At 43.7% G+C, this 27,401-nt stretch overlaps 1 protein-coding gene across 7 annotated transcripts in view; it reads left to right on the forward strand.

The window, feature by feature from the left end:
• The window catches only part of CREB5 (cAMP responsive element binding protein 5), a 431,741-nt gene that overhangs the window by 290,479 nt on the left and 113,861 nt on the right, over nt 1-27,401 (forward strand). The window contains exon 1 of one of the 7 annotated variants that reach the window (XM_079931998.1): nt 7,201-7,866. The exons of the other annotated variants lie outside the window; for them this stretch is intronic. Within the exon in view, the coding sequence (XP_079788124.1) occupies nt 7,820-7,866 (47 nt within the window). The 5' untranslated portion in view covers nt 7,201-7,819. Of the gene's footprint in view, nt 1-7,200; nt 7,867-27,401 lie in introns of those variants that run through there. 7 annotated transcript variants of the gene reach the window in all.

The following is a 27,401-nucleotide window of genomic DNA, read 5'->3' on the forward strand; positions in this document are numbered from 1 at the left end:
ACCTGGGAATCTGCATTTTAATCTGGTCTCAGGTACACCAAATCTGAAAACCACTGAACTAGAAAAACACCCCGGTCTGCTGGTTGGTTATAGTACCTGGCTGGGGGTTAGCCTTCAAAGCATTGAGATTCATCTGTGCATGCCTGCTTTTCTTTCCCTGTAAAAGGGGCATAGCTTAAGTTTAATACAAAGAGAGCATGCTTTTTTCTTGGGGACTTTTAACCTGGGGTCCATGGTTAAAAGGAGGGTTCCCAGTTTTTATGAGATTCTCAAGGAGGATCGTTGCTCCAGAAAAGCATGTTCCAACACCAACTTAAAAGCATACTTTCCAGTTTGGGTGGGAACATTGGGAACTCAGATTGGCCCAGACGGTGCTTGAGTTTCTCATTCTTTCCTATTTCTATTAATGTCAGAGGAATTCTAAAGCTATGGAGAATGAGAAATTTAGGATTTTTTACCTCCAAACCTAAAGACCCCTTGGACATCATAGCATCTACTTTTTCTCTCAGAGGAATGGAGAGGACAAGACTAAGTTATTTATGAATCGTACAGCGCTACATGTCTAGAAAGACAGGAACACATAGCCGTGCATATGAAAGTGTCACTATGATTGTCGTCTTAAAGGTCTAGATCTGAATTTCAGCATAAGGCAGGATTAACTGCACCTTTCTCTCTGGGATTTCTGGTGTAAATACAGACACCAGAGTCATGTACAAGCCTGAGAGGGAAAGTAGAATGTGGAAGCGGGTTTGGAAACCAAAATATTATGTCAGCAGTTTTCTCTTTCATTTATTCTCTCTTATCAAAACCAACTTTTTAACTCAGGGGCTCTGTTAATAAAAACATAGATAATTTCATTTGGAAGACCCCAGAGCTTCATGTTTGGGGTTAAAAAAAATTCCTCTCATCCCCTCCAGGGAAAAGTGTTGGAGGGCTCATTCTTCTCTCAGAACCCTCTGAATAAATCAGTGCTGGTGAACTCTCCTCAGAGTAAGGGGAGGTCAGTTATTAAATACACACAGAACCTATAGCTGGAATCTCTGTGAAAAGAAAAACAACCACAAGTACAATTTCCAAGTTTAAGCCTTCCTTTTTATTTCTAGTACCCTCAAAACCTCTTCAAATTCATTCTTACTTTTGCATTTGTTTTTTTCATTTTAAAATGTTTAACAATGAAAACAGCTAATAAGAGTATACTCTCAGGGCTATTATCCAAACAAGTTAAGTCGTCTTTTTCAGAAAGCCTTTTTGTGCAACTGCAAAGTATTTGGGGGTCACTATTTACAAAGAAGACACCCAGTGTTTTAATTAAAATTATGCAAAGGGGTAGCATCCCAGATAGGAATTCTCAGCAAATGATGGTCAGGTTCCGGTAGGCACATGTTTTCCTCCCCGTGAAACGAGGAGACCCAGCAAGAAAGAAGGAGCCTCGGAAGCCAGCAGCGTGAGGGCTCTAGGAGAGCGATAGGTATGAACGTTGCAGTGTTGGCTCAGGATGTGGGCCCTGATGAGATTTCAGGGTGTGACGAGGAGGTGGTGAAGACCAGGTGAGGGGTGTGAGGCAGGCAGCCCCATCCACTTACCTGAGAGAGGGGAACTCCGTTTCTTACTTTTTGTTTGTTTGTTTTGTTTTGTTTTTTGCTGTACGCGGGCCTCTCCCCGCCGTGGCCTCCCCTGTTGCGGAGCACAGGCTCCGGACATACATATATATATAGTCAGCTATTGTACGTATATGTAAATATATGTGTATATATGTATGTTCATATATATGTATGTCTACATATGTGTGTGTATATATATATATATATATATATGTGGCAATGAGACATACAATAGCTACAAAACAAGGAAAAGTATCAATTTCTGCAAATTTTAACAGGGAGGATAGACAAGGCCATAATTTTGATGTTTCACACAAGCAACAATTACAGTGGGGAAAATAGAATGGCAAGCTAAAAGACATGGAATTGAGAAGAAGGAAAGATTGACGGAAGTGATGCTTCCGAGGAAAAGTCCAGTCCTTTGCAGGCCTCACCGACTTCTCCCCAGCTGGCCGGGTAGACCCAGAGCCTCTCCTGATATCATTTGCCTAGCCCTGCTGGTGCTCATGAAGTACACAGAGAGCAGTAAGTCTTCACCACCCAGGGCCTGGACCAAGGAGGCAAGTGGGGCACCCACTCTCAAGGTTGTGCAGTTGCTGCCCTGCCCTTGAACGCCCCCAGGAGTGCATGCCTCCTTAAATTTTGCACCCTACGCATCTCGTCTGCTTCACCCTAGAGGAGGCCAGTCACCACACTTTGTCTACAGGGACAATGGGACTTTGGTAGATAACCTCTCCTAACCAAGGTTATCTACTGAGCCTGCGGTAGAGGCCTCTTTCTCCCACACCGTCAGGCGCCCACCTCTCCTGAGCAGAGCAGGATTATTCCCCAGACGGTTCTGTTCAGCCATGTCCTGGCTCCGCTCAAGACCAGAACATGAATTCAGTGCAGTCTGGCAACACCATTAGCCTCTGATCCTGTTTATAATTCTACCCACAGACATTTGAACCTCCTGTCCTCCACCATTTTCATTGTGTTCTTCCTGTAGTCCTAACCTTGAGTTGTAGGAACTGCTGGTTAGAACAGACACCATACAAGCACTTTACAATATATGTAAATTAGACCCTCACGCTGTCTTAAACTTAAACAGTGATGTATGTCAATTACTTCTCAGTAAGACAATAAAACAGGAAAAAAAGAAAAAAGAAAAAAAAAGAACTGACGCCACCATTCTTTAGGGATGAGTAAGTCTCAGTGGCAATTTCCCTTTCCTTAGGGTGACCCGACAACCATATGAGAAGCACCCCAACCAATAGGAGAATGCCAGTTCCTCTCACCTAGAGTTTCAATTCCCCTGGATACTTCATATAAGAAATTGGCGGAAATAGTCTAATGTCAGCTGCTCTGATAATAAAAACCTCAGGGTGCTCATACTGGCATCGCTGCCACGTGGATTTGGGGAAAGGGAAGCAAGAGGAATCTAAGGCCCCCAGAGGAGAAGTGACATAGTGCAGGGATGGACAAGGCCAACCAATACATTTTCTGGTATTTATTATTATTATTATTCCAGGTATTCTAGAAGCTCCAGATCTTAAGGAAGCCACAGAAGAGGTGTAAGAACGGAAAAGGGGAAAAGGACTTTTAGGAGGGAACATATTCAGGGAAGACCGAGCAGCCTGTGCTGCCATCACTCAGTTCAGTCCCATTTCTTGAAGACCTACTGTATGTGAGTCAGGTGCTTGCTAAGAGCTAGGGGAACTGAGGCGGATCAGCCCATCCTCTGCCCTGAAGAAGCTAACGACTCCCAAGGAAGACAGGCATGGAATGGGTACTTTCCGTAAGTGGCTTATTGCTGCGGTAGAATCTGATCCAGGAGCCCAGAGAAAGGGACACTTCTACCCCAGCCTGGGAGTCCAGCAAGGTGTTCACGGAAAAGGTAATGCCCGAACCGAGGAGTTTATTCATTCATTCACTCATTCATTTATCCAACAAATATCCGTTGAGCGTCAACTGCTTTTCAGATAACTGTGGTGCGTTCGAGTGATACAACGACATTCACATTTTACAGATGGAGAAGTTAGGGGGAAAAATACACTATGAGTCGGCAGAATTGATGATAATATTTTAGGGCTGATCGAAGGTCTCTCATAACCTCCCAATACCTACCCCCAAGGCTTCCCGATGCCTCCATCATTAGAAATTCATTCCTTTGTCTGTCACATTCAACATCGCCACTTCAGAATATCAAAAATAGGTTTGGACACAAGGAAGGCCAGCAAGTTGCCTGAGGGTACTTGGAGCCAGAGCTGGGATGTAGGAATTACAGTAGGTATGAGACAGAAGTAACCAATGGCTGACCACTCTCTCGCTTTCTCCCTGGGAGTGCCAGGAGCTGACGCTAGCAGACCTAGTCATCCAAACCAGCGAATCCTGCTTGCACACAGTTTAGGAAGCATGCTGCACAGGTTGACCTAGGCAGCCCCTCAGCCTCTGTCCACTGTGAAAACACGGGACACCCAAGTTGAAGGGAACGCTGAATGACACCATGTGGGTATGCAGTGGTCTGTGACCGGAAGGTTCGCTGGAAGCAATTTGCAAAGGAGGCCTTAGAAAACCACCTGGATGGTTATTATAAATTAAAAAAGGAAGAGATGCCACTTTTTTTCTGAATAATTTTTAATACTAGGTTTATGGCTGGGTACATGTGATAGTCATTAGAGCTTATTTAACTCTGAAATTATCTGGCCCCTCAAATTCCACTGGGACTGTAGGAATCGTGGGTTAAATTTTAAAAACAATGTCTGAAAGAAGACGATATGCTTTTCCTTGAGGAAAATAAATTCAGACTTAAAAGAAAAAAAAAAGTCAGCTCTGTCTAGGAAGGATCGTTATCATTTCTTATATTTGCTGTGTGTTTCCGTAATGTGTTGGAGCTAAGAAATTCACCCAGGCACACAAAATTTACTTTAGTTGGCTATTGTGCTCTTCAGTCCTGCAGTCCAAGTTGTGCTTTTCGAGTGGGTTGTTTTGGAGATAGTCCAAATCCGTTCTGAACTCTGAGCTCAGATCTCAGAGGTTTTCACTTCTTCGGAGCCGAACATTTCATCAGGAGTTGCGAGTATGTGAGTTACACCGAACAGCTGCGCGGTACCCACCACCCTCTCCCCAAGGAGGACACGTTCTGAAAGGAGGGTGTCGTAAGCATTCCTGAGCAAGCCAGCTAATCTGGAGGCCTAGCCTGTTGGCCAGGGGCTACTTCTAAGAAGGCTCCCGCTGGAATTACAGCATCTTAAAACCCTGATCCTCAAAGCCCCCCTTCTTCAGAAGAGCAACTAGAACATGGAGGGGGCTAGCGGGGAGAGACGACGAGAGGGCCAAATGGGTGAAAAAGGAAGCTCTTGAGTCGGAGGGGAATTTCCTTTTGGGAACAGGATATTCTCTATCATTAACTGCTCACAGGAAGGGAAATAGGAAAGCAGACTTTCTTTTCAGGTGGGGAGAAGCCCATCAGCCAGTGAGAATGCCTGATTTGGAATGGCGGGGAAGGGGAGGGTACTTATGTTCAGAAGGCAAGTGCAAGTATAGTACTCAGACCCCTTTGAACTCTGAATTCTGACTCCGGCCAGTGCTCCAAAGAAGTTTTATTAGTGTCAGTGTGTCCTGCACATTGTTGGCCCAGTGGCATCATCATCTCATCATCATCAGGTACAGGGCCCTCGGAGTTTGGCTAGAAGCACTGAACCCATTGGTCACGTCACCCCCTGATCAGAGGCACCCTCGCTGCCTTGGAACCTTTGGCCTCTTCCTCCTCCCAGCAGGAGCAAAGATGCTGGTGTGTCTCATGAGAGGTCTGTGCCTGGCTTTGGCCAAAACTGCCATCTCCTTTGTTACTTTCCAAGGAAGGCACAAGAAAGGTACCTTTATGTAATCTTTACCTACAGCACAGGGCCCCTTTTACTTACTTCAGTAAAAAAAAAAGAGAAAACAAAAAGCACCATCTAGCAGCTTAACCCAGTCCCTGGGACAGGGTGTAAGAAAAAATCCCGTAGAGAGCATTTTCCCCTTGTGGTTACAGGAAGGTGTCAATTTGGAAAGCGGCACCACATATCCATTTTGATGTCTAAAATAATAACATTTAAATATGAAAAGTAAGGCAAGCTGTAGGGAGTGGAGAAGGGAAAGTGAAAATCCTCAGTATATTAACCAACGTGGTCGATGGCTCTTATAAAAAGGAGAAAGTCATTTATATAAAATCTTATCATCCTGCCTTGAAGTGGAAAGGGTGGTAGAAGCGATTGGAGATTTTGTTTTATTTATTCCCTGCATCAGAAGAAAAATCAATAGCTGCTTGGCGAGTCAGACGTAAGTGAGTTATACAGGCCACTGACATGGTGGACCAAACTTTATAACAACCACATTTGCCGCTGTCAGGCCACAGGCTTCAGTGGCGCCAGCTGTAATTACGGCTGATCACCTCTAATTCAGAGCTGCCTGCCTTGATAAAGGTGTCACTGGAGCAACTGTGGCATCAGCGTCAATTGGGGATTTCATGCTCCAGGGCAGACTGCTGGAGAAAGCTCTTCGCCACCCCAGCCTCCAGGGTCCGGAGACTGTTGGGCAAAACTTGCTTTTTAACTCTTCACTCTGAGTTTGGTGATAGTCCCTAAAGCTCTGATTGAAATTCCAAGGGACTCAGATGAACAGCCCTGTCCCCTGGCAGCAGATATCTTTAAGAAGCTAAGAGATTTCTCTGAAAGCAGAGTTTAGAAGTTGGGATCTTTTCTGCTTGGCCACATGTGAAGAGACCAACATTTGTATCACCTGGTCAACTCACTGATCACAAAAAGCGACGAGAGGCAATAGATGATTATTTTTGAAAAAAAAAATAAATTGCAACCCCATCCCTTTCTTCTGCTTTTGGTGGCATTTAAAAAAAAAATTCTAGCGAACTTCCCATTTTTTAAAATTACTTTTTCTTTTCTTTCTGAAGGAGACATTAAGGGTGAGGGGACGAGAAAACGGAGAGAAGAAAGAGTTAAAAAGCTGTGCTAACAAAGCGGCCAAGTGTCTGGACAGTTCTAGGTAAAGTCCTGAGCAGGAGAGGCGTGAAGTGAGGGGTAGAATTCCGCCATTTAAAGGGCTTCACTGTCATTTGTGAAGGATAATGTTTGACTCCCCCGCACAACCACCCCAGGCTGTTTTTCCTCCCTCTGTCATTACAAAAGAGACACACACGCTGCCCTCCCTGTATCCTCACAGACGGCCCCACCCACACCAGTGCTCCCCCAGCCAGTGGGGGGGACCCATAGCTTGTCTTCATTTTGAGGGTGAACGTATTCTAACTCCCTCTTCTTCGAATGACTCACCTGAGAGTGGAGTGCTAATCTCAGGAAGACGAGGTCTGTGTTTTGCAACGAGGGTCCTTTTCCCTTCTGCACATAAAAGCGACCAGCAGCGTGGGCCAAGCGAGCAGGGACTGTGATTCCCCCTTCTGGATGGCTCCACACGCAGGCCAGTGTTTGGCCCAGAGTGGGTTTGCCCTTGCTGACAGGGAGGTCAGATGCGACAGATCTCTGGAGGGCTGGTGGTTGGCACTGAGCAACAGAAAATCCCATCCAGCTCCAGGAAAAGAAAGGGCTGTGGGTCATGGAAACGTGTCACCTGGTTCTGAAGAAAGCCTGCGCTGGTGGCCTGTCCTGGTTTTTCCTGCTTATCCTTCCAACCTGCTCTTCCACCTCTTCGTCTCCACCTCTGCCTGTGTCTCCACTGTTATTTCCCTTTCACCAAATTCAGGGACTTTCTTCTTTTTTTTTTAACCAGCATTAAAAAAAAAAAAAAGAAAGAAAATTGGAACCAGTGGACCCCTGCCCGTAGAACTCCGGGTCCCCCTCTGAGTCCCAGGCAGCTGCTGGGCCATCCCCAGGCGGTACTGTTTCCCGGCTCTGTTTACTCGTTTCTAAGGGCAATTGCACCACTAAGGCTCCCTGAGTCTGGAACTCGGCCTGGGGCTGTTTTGGTTACATTGAAGTTTCTGCTTCAGTTCTGCCAGATTTAAATGGTGACTTCACCAGCACTGAGCTAAAAAGGAGAAGGGGGAGGAGGGCGAGCCCAGGAGAAAGAGAGCGAGCAAGCCGGAGGGAGAGAGCCAGAGCTGGGCGCAAGAGAAGGGCCAGCACATTACATCATCGCTTGGCCTGGAATCAAGTGGGAAGGATGTGACTCACTCAGGCTAGTTAAGCCTTGGCTCAAATTCTACACACACTCATTCCAGAGCTCTCATGTTCTGCACCTCAGGAGGGAATTCAGCCTCAGTGATGTCCATGAGGTTTGTTTTTAATTTTATTTTCTTTTTTCCGATTTTATAGATTTTTTTTTTTTGGCCCCTACCGCCTTCTTTTCTTGAGTCTTCGTCGTCGTCCTCCTCCTCTGTCTCTCCCCCTTCTCCCCTTTCTGCCCGTCTTTGTTTCTCCTCTTCTTCCTTCTCCTCTTTCCCCAGCCCCTCCGCTCCTCTTCTGGTCCCGAAGAGGCATTTCTTTTCACTTGGATCAGAGTTTTTGTTCTAGTACAGCGACCTGAATGAGTTGAACCGAGGCTGGGTTGGGCACACACACACACAAAAGCAGCGCGAGCCCGAGGGATTGGAGCATAAGGGGCCACAAATAAAAAGCGAAGCGAGAAAGCAAACTCGGGCGAAGTTTCTTTGCTGCGGTGTCGATCCTAATCGGAGGAGACAGGGAGAGAGTTAAAATGCAGGAACCAATCGCTTGAATGGTGATGTAATGCAAGAACCGCAGGGTAGTTAAGTAATGTGAGAGCAAGGGGGTCAGGGTTGCAAAGCATTTACCTGCTCTCAAGGGGTTTTCAGTTTATTATCAATTGCAGTGACTGTAACTGGCTTCAGACTGCAATCTCTAATTATTCACAGACGCCCCTTTTTTATCTTTTATTATTAAAAGTAAAACTGTATTATGGTATTTTAAAAAAACATGATATTATCACAGCTGTGTATTATTTTCCACGAGGATTCTCTCTCTTTCTCTTCTTAAATGGCTCAAAACGGTTGTCTTTTCATAAAAGGTCGAAGTGAAGTGACAGTGGGAGTGGGGGTGACTTTTTGGGTGTAACTGGTGAATTGCAAATGCCTGGAAAACCCTTTGGTTTGTCATGCTGAGTAGGAAGAGTTGTACTATTGCATTTATTATTAAGAATATACTGTCGGTTTTTAAAGTAATAGATGATGATCCCCAAAAGCAGCTACAGCCTTTCACCTATTATTTCAGTTAATGCTAACAGCGGTTAATTTTAACTTCCTGCTCTTTCACGTGACAATTAACTTAATCCCGTGCTAACTTTCAAACCTGTATGTTCTTGAATTATTTTCGAGATGAGATTCTCTAGTTGTGGGAGAGATGATGAAAATTTCTGGATTGATTTGTTGAGAAACAGCTAGTTAATATTTGTGAGTAAGGAATTAACATGAAATAAATGGAGAGAGGGACAGTCAATGGTGTTCTTAATGTTCTAACGATCCAGGGTACCCAGAGAGAGAGAGACTTATACGTTTTGAAAATTATGACCACACTTCTGTGCGTTTCGTAAAATATATTTAGTGCTATGATGCTCTGCCTGTGCTGAATGCTTTCTGAAACCATCCAGCATTATTAGATAGTTCTCAGCCGAAGCCCTCCGCAACTAGAGAGCCAGCCCAATGAGAGAGTAATCCCCGACTCCTGGCTGCTCTAAAACTTCTCTGGCTCAGTCTTGACCATCATACAGCTGGTGCGTATTGAGGCATGGGGCACGTACCAGAAAGGTGTTTATGTTTATTTATTTCATGCATGTTTTGGATATAATTAATCATGACTTTTTATGGATCTTCTCCCCTCTCGCCTTTTTTGGGCAGAGATGGAAGGGGGAGATGATTTTTGGAAGAAACGGCATGATGTGGTGGAGGTCAGGAGGCCTGAGTGCTAATCCTGGTGAACCTTGAGCGAGTCCCTTAAAGCATCTGGGCTTCATTTCAAAATGAGGGAGCAGACAAGGTGGGTGACAAGCCCCTCCTCCCCACGTGGAACCAATCTCAGGTGATCTCTGAAGTCCCTTCCAGCTCTAAAGTTCTGTGTCTGTGTCCGTGTTCTGTTAAACGGTATTTGACATAAGTTTTCAGAGAAAAGTACATTTGAATTCGAGATGAGTTAGTGCCTTGAAAGAAATGAATGGAGGAGGGTGAAGGGGAACATGTTTTTTCTCACTTTAAAAGTTGGTTTTTGTTTTTGGCATGAATGTTCCTCTTGTGAAATTCTTAGTTTCCATGTGCAGTCTGTAAGGAGTCCTCAGTGAGATATAAAGATGCATAAAGTGGTCCTAAAAATGCAGGAGACATTTCTGTGTTGTCCACTCGTATTCATATTCATAACAGAATTTTTAATTGAATTTATTCTCCCCCCCAAAGACTGCACAACTTCTTGATACGTTTCTGTAATTTTAACATAAACTTCAGTTTTTAGATGCAATTGAAGGCTATTTAAAACCTTCGAGAAACTTGAAAGGCAAAACTACATGTGCTTGTTAGAAAGATAATTTTACCAGACAATATCCCTATTCTTCAGCCAAATTCCAGGGTAGTAGCCTTATTGTAAAGTATGTATTTATGGATCCAGCGTAATTGTGCACAGGGAACGATCACAACTGTGCCTATTTGGCGGGGAGGAGGCGGGTAGTGTGGGGCTGGGATTACCCAGAGCTGAAACGAAACCACTAGTGAAGGTTATTAGTCATTGTGCAGAGTTTGATGACTGCCAAGTGGGTGCTTGAGAGTCTTCAGGAATAAAGAGAGCTTGATTTCTTTTTTAGAGCATTACAGTTTATGTTGACCTGGCTTCAAGGTGTTCACCTATAATCAGAAGGGTCCTGAAATGACTGACGGAGAGGCAGGGCAAGGGGCATGAGCCCAGCTATGATCCTTGGTCAGACTTACAGTAGTGCCTCACTTCCTCCCCATGATAACCCAGAAGGATAAGAAGAATCATTAGCTCTGCTGTTCGGTGATTGTTTTGTTTTGTTTGGAGTTTTTGTTTTGATTATTGTTGTTTTCTAATTGAAATTTTTATTCAGGTACTTGTAGGCTTACATGAATTTGTAAGAAGTAATACAGAGATTCCCACGTACCCGTTACCCAGTTTCCCCCATTGGTGACATCTGACAAAACTCTAGTAATATCACAACCAGGATATCGACAGTGCTACAGTTCACTGCTGTTGCTCAGTGTTCCTTAGACTTACCTCTACTTGTGTGTGTGTGTGTGTGTGTTTTGCTTTTATCAATGTGAAAACTAAGGGTCAGACTTGCCACAGTTCACACAAGCTCTAACCCCTTGGGTCCAGTCCACACAAGGTCTAGCTTGCCGTCACTGACAAATGTTCCTCCACCGTCAGGACCATCAGGGGCCTCGTGGCTGTGCTTGTCGATGGGCTATCTTGGTGATTGTCCATGTTTTACGTTCCTTGGGGCATGGCCTTAGTGGTAGCTTTGCCCTCTGTGGAGGGTCCGTGGAGCCATGCCTCACGTATTAGCATTAGCAGGTGAAGGGGGAGGTAGGGCTTTGATGGCATAAAAGAAGTAGCACAAGTTTATTCCATGTGTATGCCAGGCACAGAGCAGAGGGTTGCCCACTGTACATGCCTAAGCTTAACCCTAAGTCAGTGCTGAACTCAGCCTTCTTCCTCTTCTCCTGCCATTTCCCCCCTGGTAGACACATCTATGACATGAAGAAAGGGGAGGACACCAGGAAGTCAGGCAGCTATTGGTCAGAGAAGTAGTGCGGGATCTTCTGAAAAGAGCATGTGTTTGTGGGTCAAAAGGCCTGGGTTCGAGTCACTCTTCCACTTCCTGGTTGTGTGACTTTGGCATGCTACTTAACCTCACTGTGCCATGGTTTCTGTCTTCTTTGTAAAATGAGGATAACCATACCTACCATGTGGAGTTGTGAGGGATAGAGACATTCTTTTTTTTTTTTTTTTTTTTTTTTGCGGTACACGGGCCCCTCACTGCTGTGGCCTCTCCCCTTGCGGAGCCCAGGCTCCGGACGCACAGGCTCAGCGGCCATGGCCCATGGGCCCAGCCACTCCGCGGCATGTGGGATCCTCCCAGACCGGGGCACGAACCCGTGTCCCCTGCATCGGCAGGCAGACTCTCAACCACTGTGCCACCAGGGAAGCCCTAGAGACATTCTTTAAGGGCCCTGGCACACAGTGAGATCACAGGAATCGAGTCTCAGCTGCTCCCGTCATGAGGCTGCAGGAAAGGGTCCTCCTGGGAAGTCTCTATGCAGGCGACTGACTGCAGATTCTAACTGGACATCCTGTTCCCAGCGTCGCTCAGTCTTCTTCCTTTTCCAGCCTCTCTTCCCTTATGCCTTGTTTCTATTCAGAAAATCATGCAGGTCTGAGATCAAGTCAGGTACTTGAAACAGAACTAAAAGTACCATTCTGATTAAAGTGAGGTGAGGACTAGTGCTGATGAAACCTGCCAAATTCCCAGTGACCTGAGTGGGGGGAGAGATGAGAACAATGCAGGTTGGAAGAAAGACCCTTGTGTCCCCATTCATGCTCAGCGATGGCTTTGTGAATGGGAAAATGGAGTGAAATGGAGATGAGTGAATTCAGTCGTGAGAACTGGATTCTACTCCTGGCTTGATTAAGAGAATTTCTATTTGCAGTAGTTTATGTGTGTAACGCCTATCTTTAGTCGGGTGAGGCTCCCTTTTAAGCTTGTTACCTCCTCTCGCATATCTTTTCTGGTGGTAAAAATGATGTTTGGAGAATGAAGAGAAGGGGGTTTCCAAGGTGGCAAGGGTTATGATGGTGAAGTTGGTGGGATTATATAACAGTGATGGGGCCCAAGACTTATATCAAGGATTCCATCTTAAGGTTCCCAAGTCTCTGCTGGAAACGAGACCTCAGGCTATCTCAAGCTTCATGATAAAAAAGTCTCAGATTTTACTAAATAAACATTGGTCAGGAAGGCCAGGTCAACATGCAAAGGCAGAGATTAGCGTGGACTTGAGATTGAGCACTGTCGTGGGCCTGTGCCCACGTAGGGTGGGCACACCTGAAACTTCCCATAAAAAAAGGAGAAGCAGTGGATTGAACACGGCCTTCTCCTTTCTGCTCTCTTTTTGTTTGGTCTTCTTGGGCCTCTGAACTTCGAAGGGGACTTCTTTGCATTGGATTTTGGAAAGATGTGTGTGCGAGCATCTGAGCCAGCGGCCATGGTCATAGCGCAGGGATGTGGGGAATAGCCGAGAGGAGGAAGGAACGTGGGGGCCAATAAAAATTCTGTGGTTCAAATCTGAAGTTTATAATTTTTAAACAGACTTTGCTAGCCTGATTAAATTGTACAGTAAGCCTTGGTGCTTTCAGAGGTGTGTATTTCATGAATTTTGGTTGCAAACCACAGCAGTTCCTTGACAACTTACATCCTTGAAAACTGAAATCGACTTGACGTAGCACTCCAAAGTCCACAACGTAGTACACAAACACTTTATAACAAGTCCATACCTCTTTTCTTCCTGTGCCTACCCTGGCAGGAGAGCTTATTTAATGATTGATGAAGCAACGCTGCACCCGAGAAGAATTAATCAATAGTTCGCAATCATTATGGAGAGCGCGACAGTAGTTATACGATAGCCAAGACCCAGCTAGCTATCAGCAAAGTCTTGCTTTCCACCACATGATACCCAAAATTGAATTCTACTGTATAATTTTTTTCCTTGCTGTCTTTAATGACTAAAGTAGCACTGGATGTGTCCAAAACAGCAAAGCCTGGAAAAAAACAATAATAAGGTTTCAAAGGAATGCCAAGGTATCTGTTAATACATAGACTCAATCACTCGTCTTAATGGGAGATGGAAAATGGGGCCAAGAGGCTGTGTTCTATAAGCTGGAATGCCTACTATGAATTACTGTGTTTTAGGAACCTATGAACTTTTCAAATCAAAGATCTTTAAAGGCTGAAGTCACGTGGAGCTGGATACATGTGCTGACGTGGCAGAGAGGCCATCTAGGCCCCTTGTAGCCTTGTGGGCCTGGCTGCCCACTCGGCTCTGCCCCTCTGCCCTCAGTGGGGCCCACATCACTGCTAAGTAAGGGCTGACAAGCAAGCTCCTTTGCAGAGGTGGAGACTGCTTATTCAAAATCAATACGGCCCATGTGACTGTGCCCCATGAAGCTCTTTGGAGTCAGACAGATCTGTGTTCAGGCTCTGGCTTTGCCACGTGTAGCTGTGTGATTTTCTGACACTATGTTGAAAGTTTCTGAGCCTCCATTTCTTCATCTATGAAATGGAATCCATGAGATAATGCCTAAATGCACTTAGCATGGGAAATGTTCAGTAAGTGTTAGTTATTTAATAATGGGACCAGCTGGCTGTTTTTGGAAGTCTGAATAATAGTCTATTTGGGGCATCAATAGTTCAGAGAGAAACACTGTCATTTACCAGTTCCTTCCCAGAAAGGTAAACTGAGTCACAGAATGCCAAGGAGACTGTGGACAGAAGAGGTGAGGAGAGAAGCATATCATTGGCTCTGTTCTCTGTGAGCATCTCTTCACTGGCCAGAAAATGAGGCTTAAGCTCTCACTTGAAAGCAGTTTATTTCAGAGCCAAGAAGAGCTGGGTCTTTTTTTTCTTCCTACGCCTTTTAGTAGTAGATTTCTTTTTTAGATGGCATAAAGCAATTTTTCTTTTGCATTTACCTCTTCTTGACCTTCTTATGTATCATAGTACTTCAGTCAGCTCAGCAACACTCTGCAATAAGTGGCTGATCTCCTTTAATTCCTCTGGAATTAATAATAATAGCAATTATGATAAACCCATTTAGTATAAATGTACACGTAAATTACTCTCACGTTGCATTTTCACCTTTAGTTTTGCTTTCACCAGCATCCACCCTAATATGGTTTACAAAGTGAGCTCTCTCTAGGCAAATTATTTTTCTTAATTCAGACCTGGCCCTAGCTCAGGACGAGGCTGCTTTTTGCCTTTTCCTTCCACCGAGGGTGAAGAGGAAGCTCCAGCGTACAGGTCACAAGGGATGGCATTTGCTTTGCCTTTACTCTCAGCACCCAGAACTTCCTTAGCAATAGAATAATAATCCTCTCATTCTAAATGCATTGATGAGGCGGGAACTTTAGAGATCCTTCAACCCAGCACATTCATCTTACCGATCAGGAATTGAGGCCACCCCAAACTGTGACTAATTATCTGCTGTCATAAAGCTATTTGGTGGCAGGTGCCAAGACCTGGCTCTAATGCAATGAAGAGAACATTTTCACCCTGCCAGGCTCTTGGGTTTCCTGGAGCCAGGAACCACATCTTCTTGCTCAAGCTGATGCTTCTCAATCCCCTTTTGAGTTCTGGCTCCTGGGGATGGTGTGGTAGGAAGAGTGCAAAGAAAGACTCAGAGGTGCAGGGGCACAGAGGAGCTGCTGGCAGGCCTGGAGAAGCTGGGAGTCATTCAGGCACCTGGCTGTGCAAACACTCCACCCTCTGGTCTGGAGGGAGGGGTGGGGAGGCGGACAAGATACTTTGCTTTCTGCTTCCAACCAAAAGCTCCCTGGTGTCTAGTTAGTGGGTGGGGCGAACCGTCCCTAGTCCATAAGTGAGACGGGGTAAACGTCCAGGAGTCAGCTCTGTCTGCTTGCCACCACTCTCTCGCTTCCTCCCTCTCCCCACACCAGCCCTTGATACACTGAGTGTGTGGCGATGAGGACAGAGCTTGGAAACCCCCCCGAACCAGCACCCACCCACCTGCAGGATGACCTCTGGGCTCTGAAACTTGCTGCTTCCTCCCTCTCGCTCCCCACCTAGGGAACGGTTTTAGACCACAATTCCCAACCCAGCCCCACTTTGCACTTTAATCCCAAAGAGACTCTGACACTTTGTGACCACAGAAAACTTGTCACTTCATTACGATTCTGGAAAAAAAAAAAAAAGCGAGAGAGCAAAGGGTAATTCATAGTTGTTTTAATGACTTTGCATCCTTTCCCAGGGAGGCAGCTTTCAGCTGTTAGGCACAAAGGACGCCAGCACTGACATCTAAGAGTGCAAAGCGGGCAGCATTTTTCATAATGCTTTATCACGAGATTCTTCACAGCCAGTTAACCCAATTAATCTTCCCACAGTAATTATCCAGGTGCTGTACTATTCAGCTTCCCTGCAGTCTCCAAAGCTCCGTGGTGTGGAGATGAACTATTGTGCCTCCCGACCTTGAAAGGATGTTTCTAACTAATTAATGACTGTTAAGTGCTTGGAAAATGCACTTTGGAAATATGCTGGTGCTAAGATGTCTGGATCTTGCACTGTGCAACTGCATGGTATGCGAGTCGGAAATCATTCTTGCCGTTTGTAAATCATACGAAGATGAGTATGACCCCTTCTTTTCTCAGCTAGATATCTGTCCCCGCATCCCTCCCCTACCACACATTTGTTCCTTGTTCGTTTCTCCCAATCTGTATTAAGCTGACTTTGGTGAGATAGTCTGGTGATTCTTAGGATTTCTTCCAGGAAGTGAGAAGGCTCATCATCGTGCTGGGTCTTCCAGCCATGTGGTCTTTAACGAGGCGAATTGAAAACTGCTATTGGCTGAACTGCCAGGAAAAGAAACATGCTTTTCTGTATGGTAAAGGGGTTTTGAAACTTTTTTTTTTTTTTAATTTATTTTTGGCTGCGTTGGGTCTTCGTTGCTGTGCGCGGGCTTTCTCTAGTTGTGGCGAGCGGGGGCTACTCTTCGTTGCCGTGCGCGGGCTTCTCATTGAGGTCGCTTCGCTTGTTGCAGAGCACGGGCTCTAGGCGCGCAGGCTCAGTAGTTGTGGCTCACAGGCTTAGTTGCTCCACGGCACGTGGGATCTTCCCGGGCCAGGGTTTGAACCTGTGGCCCCTGCACTGGCAGGCGGATTCTTAACCACTGCGCCACCAGGGAAGCCCTCGAAACTTTTTTGATATGAACAACAGTAAGAAATATATTTTATACCACAGCCCAGTGTACTCATATGTATATGTTTACCTATGTGTGTGTATGTATAGTTTGATGAAACAATTCTTAATCTTAACTGTGTCTAACTTCTCGGATATCACATCCTATAAAACACTAGCCATGTCAGATTAACCTGATTTCACCAATTTCTCACTAATTGATCCACTAATGAACTACAGCCAGAGTTCAAAAAGCACTGGCCCAGTGGAAAGGTCAGTGGAGTACTGGACCAGGGTCAGGAGACCTGGGTTATATTGCCAGCTCTGTCCCAACTCCAAGATTCCGTCCCCAGACCTCAGTGTCCTCATATAAAATTAAGGTATTTGTTTTCAAACTGAATTTACTCTTAGAGTACTTTAAAAAAAAAAAAAAACAAAAACTTTTTATGGGGAAGCCCAGTATGGAAAATAGAGCCTCTGATTGGCCCACAGCTCCTACCTCAACTCATGTCCCCACCTCCACCCAGAAGTCCTTGGAACACAATCTGAATATTACTGGACTAGAAATTTCCTAAGTCTCTTCTTGTTCTGGCATTCATTGATAATTTTATTTCCTAGGTAAGAGAGTTATCTAATGAAACACACCAGGTTTTACTTCCATTGATTCCGAGCTAGGAATTTTCAACTGGTCATCTCCAGGATGAGTGGGAATTTTTGCTGTAGGACCATAGTTCTTTCCTGTTTCAGCTTTATGGCTTGTTCTTAGGCCTCATGGGCTAGGCTTCTTCAGGGAAAGAATGACTTTGAAAGGCCTCTGGTGGACGTGTGAGCAGGCAGACGTGAAGATGTTTATTTATGTCATTGTGTCTGTTTTCTTGCCTCCTAAATTCAGCAGGTTCTTGACTGTTAACACAGCTCAAGGCATTTGGCTTACAGCTGGTAAAATACAATTTTCTGGTTCTCCGAAAGAAAGGTTTTCCAGACTTATCAAGAGAGAAGCTCATAAGACTTCTTGAACATCAAATAGCTCTTACAAAACACCATTTTGATGAGTTAAGTGTAAATGAATCAGAAACATACAGATTAAATTTCCCTTGAAAGACACATGGGTTTAAGAATTAAGGGGGGGAAAGTGCTTGGCAAGATGGATTTCAGGTTTTTGCCAAACCTCAAAATGTTTGAGAAATGGTTTGAGACATTTTTACTGAACGCAAAATGCCACGGAGTTCACCCATCCCAGACATAATAGCGAATCTTTCTGACAACAACTTTATGACAAGAAAAAAGGCCTGTGGGGCTTAGCCATTTTCTCAGTTCTCTTTTAATACCGCCCTCCCACCCCACCCACCAAAAAGCCCCACATTTATAGGGCGAGGAGAACTGTCTGATTGACAAACTAAAGTTTCAAGTCAGGCAATTACCAGAAAATAACCCCACCACTCTTAAATTTTTGGATTTTTTTCCCCCATACTACCCAAAGTCAATTATACCATTTTCTAAGTGGAATAATACACTCTAGGGATATGCAGTATTTGATATATTTTATTCACTGGTGTCTAGAGCAATGCACAGTTATTCTAGTCATTTGTCTGACATTATAGTGTCAGCTTCTTTGGAGACAGAAAAAAAAAGTCCACTGAAAGCAAACGGACTGGAGGGAAATATCCATTGGTTTATTAAAACAGCCGCACTGTGGAAATGCTATATATTATAGAGGCAGGGCATGGGTTGCGGTTTTCAAGTTGCTGGGAACGGTCCTAGGAACTTGAATTCTGTTATAGCTTCTTTATTGAATAAGCTATATAGAACTTTTCCACACTTTAGAATTTTTACTGGCGTGAGGAAAATCAGGAGCAACATAGGAAGGACCCGTGGACTGATTACGTTAGGAGAGCTGTGCATCTTATGTATTCAGTGCCCTCCCATCCCATTCTTTTTTACTAGGTACTCCTGACAGAAGCCAGCTGACAGTCTCATTTTTCACATGCGAAAGCACAGACAGAGTGGGTTTTGGGTAAGCTGCGCACAGCGAGTGAGGGAAGGAGCCTGGGTGAGAAGGCTTGGGCCAGGCCATTTGCTCTGTGAAGCTACCTTGTCTTAAGCCCTTGTTTCATTTTCCTGTTTAAGCCAGGATGACCAAGGTTTGCTTGCCTGCTTCCTTCCTTCCTTTCTTTTCCTTTGAAATAAAGGGTGTATTCAGTGACTGCCAATATCGATTTAGAAAGTAGGGGACAACAATGTACTTTTCAAAATGTTTCAAGTCAATGTAGACCCCACACACACACAAATCTATGCTATCTTTAAATCTATATGTTTTAACTTTATGCTGGAAGTAATGGGAACTCTGTCATCTTGTTAGTACAGCATCTGACACCATGTTTTGAGGTAGGACCTTCCTCTCCAGGAACTAAAAGTAATTTGTTGCAAAAGGAGCGCCCAAAAGGGAGAGTAGAAGTCACAAGAAACACAGAAAACTGTTTTCAGTACCTCCAATGAGAATCCTGCGTGGCAGTGATTGTTCAAATATACAACCCTCCCCATCTCATGCCTATTTAGATATTTATGGAGCTCAAAGTGAGAAATAAATGAAAACTAGGAATACTGGAGAGAAAACTCAGTGGTACCAGCTTCAGAATCAGAAGAAGTAGGGCCAAATTCTGGCTCCATTTTTACCTTTTCCAAAGCAGCTTAATATAGGATAATAGGGCCAAGAAGGGCTTCTTTGTTTCCAGAAAATGCTGAGCCCCTGCCCATAGCTCAGTGCCTCCCTGCCACTTACCCTCAATCTCTGTCTCCCTTTTAGTGTACTGCCCTCTCATTCACAAAGGATCAAATGTGTGCACTACAGTCTATCAAGCTGTTCTTTTAGTTTGTAACTCAGACACCTACGTGAAATACTAGAAAATTAATTTTAAAAATTCTCAATGTATGTAGTCATCTACATGCCCAGTTTGTCATCTACAGGGGGATCAGGCTGAATGGACGCACATCAGATAGCATGTATTTCTAGACAGGGCTTGTTATCTCTCAAAGAGATTGTTCTCATCTCATGTTAAGCTATGAACAGCAGTAATTATTTAATATCTTGTTGGCCTGTGTTGATGTACTTTAACAACCTGCTTTGCACAGATGGTTAACTCGGCTTTGAGCCTCTACTTACCAATATCTCCTCTCCCTCACTCTCACACACACATATGTAAGTGAACGCACACGTGTGCTAACTTCTCATCTTTCCTGGAACAATTCTTGTGTCTCCTTTCCTAAGTTCCCTCCCCTGAAACCCCCAGGGTATCAGATATCAGTTGGGGGATTCTCCCTTTACACCTACTCTGACTTCCATGCCTTGTCTGTTTCCCTTGCTGCATGATGGATTTCTTAAGGGCAGGGATGATCTTTTATTGACTCTGGGCTCCCAGCACAGTTCTTGAAACATAGCAGGAGCTGAGTAAATGTTTAAAAAAATAAACTTAAAAAATAATTTTAGTTGTGTTTCTGTTGGATTGTATTTTTACTGAAGCCACAAAAAGTAGGTGGGACTGAAATTGCCCCTCCTCAGGCCCTCTTGGGTTCTTGGTCCTTGTAGAAAATTCAAGCAGTAAAATACAGTGGAGTTTTTGCTCAGATGATGAGCTCCCTGCTTGATTTCAACATTCTCCCTCCCCTAACCTATGTTTATCTGCATGGTCTTATTTATATCTATTTCCTTTTGATAAAAATAGAAGCTCAAAAAAGTGAATTTACCACACAAGGGATGATACTTTTGACTCGAGCCTGAGTTCACAGATATAGTTAAGATGCTGCCCTGCATGTGGTTGTCCAGCTAGATGCTCATTTTCTGAGTCATCTGACTTCTGAGTTTTCACTTTTTTAAGAGTATAATTAAGATAGGTTCCCAGGGGGTTTAAAAAAAGAAGTGAGTAAAGCAGACAGTCTATATGTTGAGACCCATATAAGGAGATTTGTGGGCACCTGCCCAAATTGAGAGAAGCATTACAAGCTACTCAAAACCTACTGAAATGTCAACACACTTTTGAAAAGGGTCCATTAGGGATGCAAATTTGTGGTTACCTGATTATGATAAGCAGTGGAAAGAAAACAGTGAAAACCATTAGGAGGTTTTGAGAACTTGGTTTTGAAGAGTGGGGAATGGAACTCTAGTTTCTGTTAAGGGCTGGGCTTCGTTTCTTTTCCTAGCCCTTCCTTGCATTCTGAACCAACAATTCTCATGATTTAAATGATCCTTAAAATTCCTTCGTTTTTGGATAAAGCCAATTAACTCATGTCTAAATGGGGCAACTTTGAAATTTCACGCATGTCAGATAAAGTTCATTTTAATAAGATTCATTCTGTGGATTACAAAGCTCACATCAGGCTTCTGATGTATTTCGGTTTGTTCTTACAGGGGTTTTTCCTATAAAAGGTTAATTGTAATTTAAAATCTATAATTCTAACTGCGTAGTCTTTTACAAATCAACTCACACCAGAGGTATATTTCTATTTAATAATCATTTAGGGCTTTTCTGTGAAAATAACCGATTCATCTAATTAGAAGGACACCTTTAATTCTGGCTGTCCTGAGTTGTTCACACACGACATCAAGTGATATCCATAGTAATGGATAAACTAAATTGGGGCATAATTTTTGTGTAATCACTCTCAACGTAAAAAAAAAAAAAAAAAACCGTAATTGATTTCTCCATCTTCCTTGATCTGGAAGGAATTGTATCAATTTCCAGGACGTCATAAAACAAAATATTTAAAGTATGTTTCAAATAATAAAAAAAAAGAAATACTTAACTTAATAAAGATGTGGAATTCATTTGTGAAGAAAAACACTGGCTGTGGACCAATAGGCCAAAGAGTTTGCCAGAAGTCTGCAGTAGACAGTCATTCCTGAATGTCCACTCTCTCCATCACTCCGGAGCCCACTCCATATTAAGAAAATGAATTCTCTCAGCCACACTGGACTTTGAAATCACTGATTTTGTTTACTTTGTTTTTGAGTAAAAAACCAGAAGATCCTTTTTTCAATTTTCTGCCCACTCCATATTAAGAAAATGAATTCTCTCAGCCACAGTGGACTTTGAAATCACTGATTTTGTTTACTTTGTTTTTGAGTAAAAAACCAGAAGATCCTTTTTTCAATTTTCTGCCTTATAAGGAAAGCAATCCATGGCACTTATAACTATAGTTCTTTATGCCTTATTTTAACTAAAGAAGCTTGCTTGGCATATATATTTGATGCTTGGGAACCTTACATAAAAATTATGGGTTTTGACTCTTCTGGAGAGCTTCAACAATTGAAACCATTGGCAAAAAAGGAAAACACTTAACTATCATAAGAACCGTTGACTGCTTCAACATTAACCTAAAGCAAAAATCAGAAGCCCTGGAATGAACATTTCCACTTGGCATTTTTGCTTTTGTGCTTTTCAAAAGGAACAGCCCCAGGCTTCAGAAGGGCAGAAAGGTCTATTACTAAGAAGAGCATGTAGGTGAATACCCTGGTACTCACTTACTTTGGATCATCGTCTTAACTTCCAGAAATCTTTCCAGCTGTATTATGGTATTCTCCGTCCTTCTCCATCCAAATGGAGTGGAATATTCCAGAAAGCAAGCACAGATTTTCTCAATGGTTAAAAGAAATCAGAATGACTTTACCTCTGGCCGTCAAAAGGTACATAGCCCCTGCCATCAGGGAGCTATGAGTCTAATGGGAAAGATTGACACTAAATAAATAATCATACCTATAAAAATATTGTTAGAAATAGCATGAAGGAAAAGCACATGGAGCTATGGAACCCTCTAAATTGGAGGCACCTGGAATTTGGGGGTCAGAGATGATTTTAAGAAAGTGATATTTAAACTGAGACCTAAAAGGTAAATAAGAGCTGGTCAACAAAAGAGCAGATGGCTAAACATTCCAGGCAAAGGCAGTAGGATGTATTAAGGTCCTGGGGTAGGAAAGAGCTTGGCACATTCTAGGAAACGAATGAAAGCCAGGATGGGTGAAACATATCAAGTCAGATTGGAAAGTAGTACTACAGATATCAAAGAGGTAGAACGCTTAAAGGATGATTTTATTAAATTCTGATATGCTGAGCAAAGCCATGGAAGAATGTTGAGGAGGGAAATGTCATGATTAGATCATTCTGGCTGTGATGCAGAGGTTGGATTGGAGAGGAGCAAAACTGGAGGTGGAAACTGTGGGAAGAACCAAGTGAGAAAAGATGGTGTTTTGGACTAGGATCTTGGTAGTGCAGATGGAGCCAAGTGGATGGATTCCAGGTCTATTTTGAGGGTGGAGAGAATAGAATTTGGTGAATGATTAGAAGTAGAGGATCAGAGTTGTGAAAGTTAATGCCTGGATTCCACGAATTCACTGCTATCAAATATATTTAACGAAATATAGGACCCTTTCTAGGGAGAAGGTTCTAAAGAGGAGACACTGTATTAGTTAGGGGTCTCCAGAGAAAAAGAACCGATAGACAATAGGCTATGAAGATATATATGACTTATTATAAAAAATTGGCTCACACCAATTATGGAGGCCGAGAAGTCCCATGCTCTTATCCCTGCGAGCTGAAGTCCTAGGAAAGCTGGTGGTACAAATTTCAGTCCAAATCCAAAACCCTGAGAATCAGGAACACTGATGACGTAAGTCCCAGTTCAGGGGCTGGAGAAGGCTAATGTCCCAGCTCAACCAGTCAGACAGAGGGGTGTGGGGGGCGACTGTTCAACCTTTCTCCTTTTTATCCTTTTTAGGTCCTCAGCAGGTTGAATGATGCCTACTTACCTTGGGGAGGGCAATCTGCTTTACTCATTCACGAATTCAAATGCTAATCTCTTCCAGAAACACCTTCACAGACACACCAAGAAATAATGTTTAACCAGATATTTGCACATCCCACGGCCCAGTCAAGTTGACACCTAAAATTAACCATCCCAGGCACCATGACCGGATCATCCATAGGGCTCAACGTAGGCAATTAGGGAATGTTATCTTAGCTCTTTAACAGGTAGGGTCAGATAGCATTTACTCCTCGGTAGTGAAAATGTTTCCTGGCAAGTCACAGACTTGGAGGATTTTTGTCATTCTCAGAATTGTCCAGTTTAGTCCCAGTCCCAAAGGGCCCAGTGGTACCACAATGAAAAGACAGTAATGGCTTATTTGGTAACCTGCCCCGCCTCTCTCAAAGAATATTATTCTGTTTAATAATAACTGACTAATTCTAGTGTACGGAAGAGTGAAACCTTTATTTCATGCTAATTAAAAGGATCATTTTTCATGTGCGAGAAAAAACTACCCCCTCACCTACCCCTCAGGACTTCTGGTTCCTGCCCTGCTCGGCTAAATGGTCCCTGCACCCAGGCATCTTTGGAGCCTGCTTCTTGTTCAAGGAAAGGGAATGTCCAAAAAAGGCTAGTGACGAATTACCCATTTGTCCACAGCTTTGAGGAAAACCCACTCACAACTGACGTGCTGCGTCCCTGAAGTAAATAGCTCTGGGCCTCTCCATAAGCCAGGTTACCACTCTTGATCGTATCTAATTATATAATTTTAGAGTCAGAATGTCCTTAAAGATTGTCGGCTCAGCCACTTTATTTTATACATGAAGAAACAGAAACTCAGAGGTCTTGAGGACACAGCCCATGATCACCAGGCAAACCAGCAGTTGAGAAAGTGACATGCTTTCTGGGATATTCAGATTCAAAGCCAAGGGCTCAGTTACTTCACTGTATCTTTTTATGATCTTCAGATTGACACATTCTGTTCTGGTGAGCCACTGATTTCCCAGGGCCTGAGGAGAAACCAAGCTGTCGTCACAGATCAGTGAAGGGATTTCTTGGGGAACAGTGAACTCCTATGAGCAAGCATAACGTGGCACGTGTCCTTTAAATGCACTGACAGTCACTTTCTATTTCTATTTCTAGTAGGGGCTTACTGTCGATAGCTAAAATTGACATTTACTGTGACCATAACTCTACCACAAATTAAAATCAGACCCATGTCCCTCTGGGGAAGATGTTTATTAAGCTGTAGGAAGACATCTGAAATGATACCAAATTACATTTAAACTTGAAACCCCAAATACCACACTTGTTTGGGCGTAGGAATAGGACTGTCTGGGGAATAATATGGGAAACTGAGCAAGTCACTCTCTTTGGCAAAACGCAAGGCCACCAGGGAAGGGAAAAGTGCCTTAGAAGAGATGCTTTATACATAAACCCCCGTGTGGCTTTTAACTAATCATTTAAGCCTAAACAAAATTTCCTTCAGAATGAACTTAAAGGAAAAATAAGCCCTGTAAAAGTTCCATGCCTTTAAAGAACAGACACAGATGTTCCAATTGTTTTGATAAATACACTGAGAAGGGGGTTGAAAGAAATATCACAATAAAACAAGTCTACCAAAACGCAGACCTGCATTCCAGGGTTTGACCCAGCTAACGCAGACAAAAGCATGCTTGGGACCGAAAGTCTTTATATCACTTTTGCCTTTTAACATGTAGATGTCTGATGTCTGTGGGTGTTTGTGTGTAGTGGGTGTGTTTATGCACGTAGTACGGTCACAATCTCAATCTCTGAGCCTAATGATAGAACCAACTCTGTCCAAAGGGAAGCTATAACTCAGTGGCTTCTTTGCTTGTGTGTCCAGCCCATGTGTAGCTTTGAAAATAGCAAAAGCCTCTTTGCAAAGCCCTTTGAGATCCTTGGATGCAAAGTGCAAAGTAAATGCCAAGTATCATTATTATGAACTTTATTGCCACTATTTTATTAAGTGTTTCAGACTAATATCAATTTAGCTTCATGATAAGTGCTACAAAGTGGGAGAACTTGAAAGGAAGCCCGGGAAAGGTTGCACAAGAAGGGCACACGAGTTTCCTAGAAACTCCACCCCTGCCCCAATCCCCCTTGCTCAAGTCAATGATAAGTTGACTGTCCCTTCAGGATGGAGTTTCAAGTCATCATGATCTTTAGAAAAGAGGCCTGTCATGGATGTGTCATGGGGGTACTGCTGCCAGGAAGTGAAACACCATGTACAGTGCGGTAACCTCATTAAGTCATTCAACAAACCTTTATAAGGCTCCTGTTGTGTGCTGAGCTCAGTGCCCTGTGATACTCTCCCTCCAGTCTAAGGGAGAGACTGGGACCTGCTCTGAGAGCACATAGCAGAGACTAGCCTGGACTGAAGAAATCAGCAGGTTTCTCCAAAAAGATAATATGCCAGGATACACCAGGACTCCCAGTATTGGAAAAGACATCCAGATCCCTCAGAGAGGCTGGATGTTCTGAGTCTTTTCCCCAAACCACTTCACCCTGAAATTTAGGAGAATATAGATTTAGTCTATATTTTAAAATGACACTAGCAATGATTTTATGTTCTGAAATAGATGAATCATTTCTTGAATAGAATATACGTTGATCATCCTCCAAGGGCCAAGCGCACACAGAATATTATCTCATGTAGGATTATCAGATCATCCTCCTGCCACACCTGTGAAGTGGTGACGATAGCCCTCTTTTCGCCTATGAGAAAACAGAGAAGTTAAATGATTTGTGCAGAGCGCACACTTGTGGTCCGTGGTGGGGCCAGCAAGCGACTCAAAGCCTCTGCCTTGTCAGCAGCACAAGGCTGCTTTATTCGAGTTACTGGTTAATGATGGCAGCCAGCATCCTCTCTATCATTTCTGTCAGCCACTCTGACTGGAATAAGTGAAAATAATAGACCTACTTTAGGACCATGAGAGGTCTGCCAGTTCTTCCACCTCCTCCCCTACAAGCCCTGCCAGATGGGGACGAATCTATTTTTTCAGAGCCTAATAAGAGGAAATTCCAAAACCTCAGTAAGCCATTTAATTGTTTTACACTATTCATTCTCAGCAAATATTCCGTCTTTTAAGTTAAATCCCATGTGCTGCTGAATAGGTGTACTTATTCTTATTGTTATTATTCTGCTTCAGTTGGGTTTGAAAGTAACTGGTCACCATTCTCTGAATATAGTCATTTGGAAATTTGAAGATCGTATCGTCATCTCCCAGTCTTCTTGTTCCTTTCACTTTTCCATTTAGGTCTTCCCTTCTGGCCTTTTAGTATTTTTCAGTGCTTCTTTGGAACCTTCTCCAAGTCCTCCATACCTTCCCCTTCTGCCTCCCCCCACCAACCCCTCACACCCCATCCTATGTATTTTGGTTATTTGGTTACAGCCTTGGTTTAGAATTTGCAGCTGTCTGTTAGGATGTAACCTAGTGAGGAGATTACCAAGCCTTAGGAGTGTCTCTTTCCTTGTCTGCGTTTCCCTGGAGAGCAAGTTACCCTTGAGCATTTCAGTTACCTAATCATTAAGAACAGAACTTGAGAAATCAGGCTTTTGGCAGGCTGAGGTTGCAGAGTCTGTGCATGTCATCTCAGCTGCCCAAAACCGCTCCTACATCGTTGACACATCCCCTCTCCTGCCAGTATACCTGTGGAGCTAATCATTCCTATCACCTCTTCCTAAAGAGCTGAAATCATCCTGGGAAGTGGCTGTGTGGGACCTGTCATAAATTTGGTCTCCCGGGAGAGGTATTTGAAAACTGCCTAAGAGACCGTGCCTCTCGATCCAAGAAGAGGTTAGATAAAGACGTTAGTGAGGGTGACCTAGTGAGGAGCCTGGCAAAATGCAAGGATGAGTAAAGGTTGCCCAGATGATCCTTTCAAGAGCTCTTCTCTTTTTGCTGGCTGAAGTCTTTTGCAGCTGAGCGCCTCCATCATTCAGCGGCAAAAAAAAAAGCAGTCCATTTGGAACATAGGTATTGGGGGATTGTGCTGGGTGTGGATTCCACCACAAATTACCATTCAAATATGGTCACCGACAAGCTGAGAGTCCAGAAGAAATCAAAACCGAAT

This window comes from Stenella coeruleoalba, assembly GCF_951394435.1.
Source record: "Stenella coeruleoalba genome assembly, chromosome: 9".
In the NCBI taxonomy this organism is placed as follows: domain Eukaryota; kingdom Metazoa; phylum Chordata; class Mammalia; order Artiodactyla; family Delphinidae; genus Stenella; species Stenella coeruleoalba.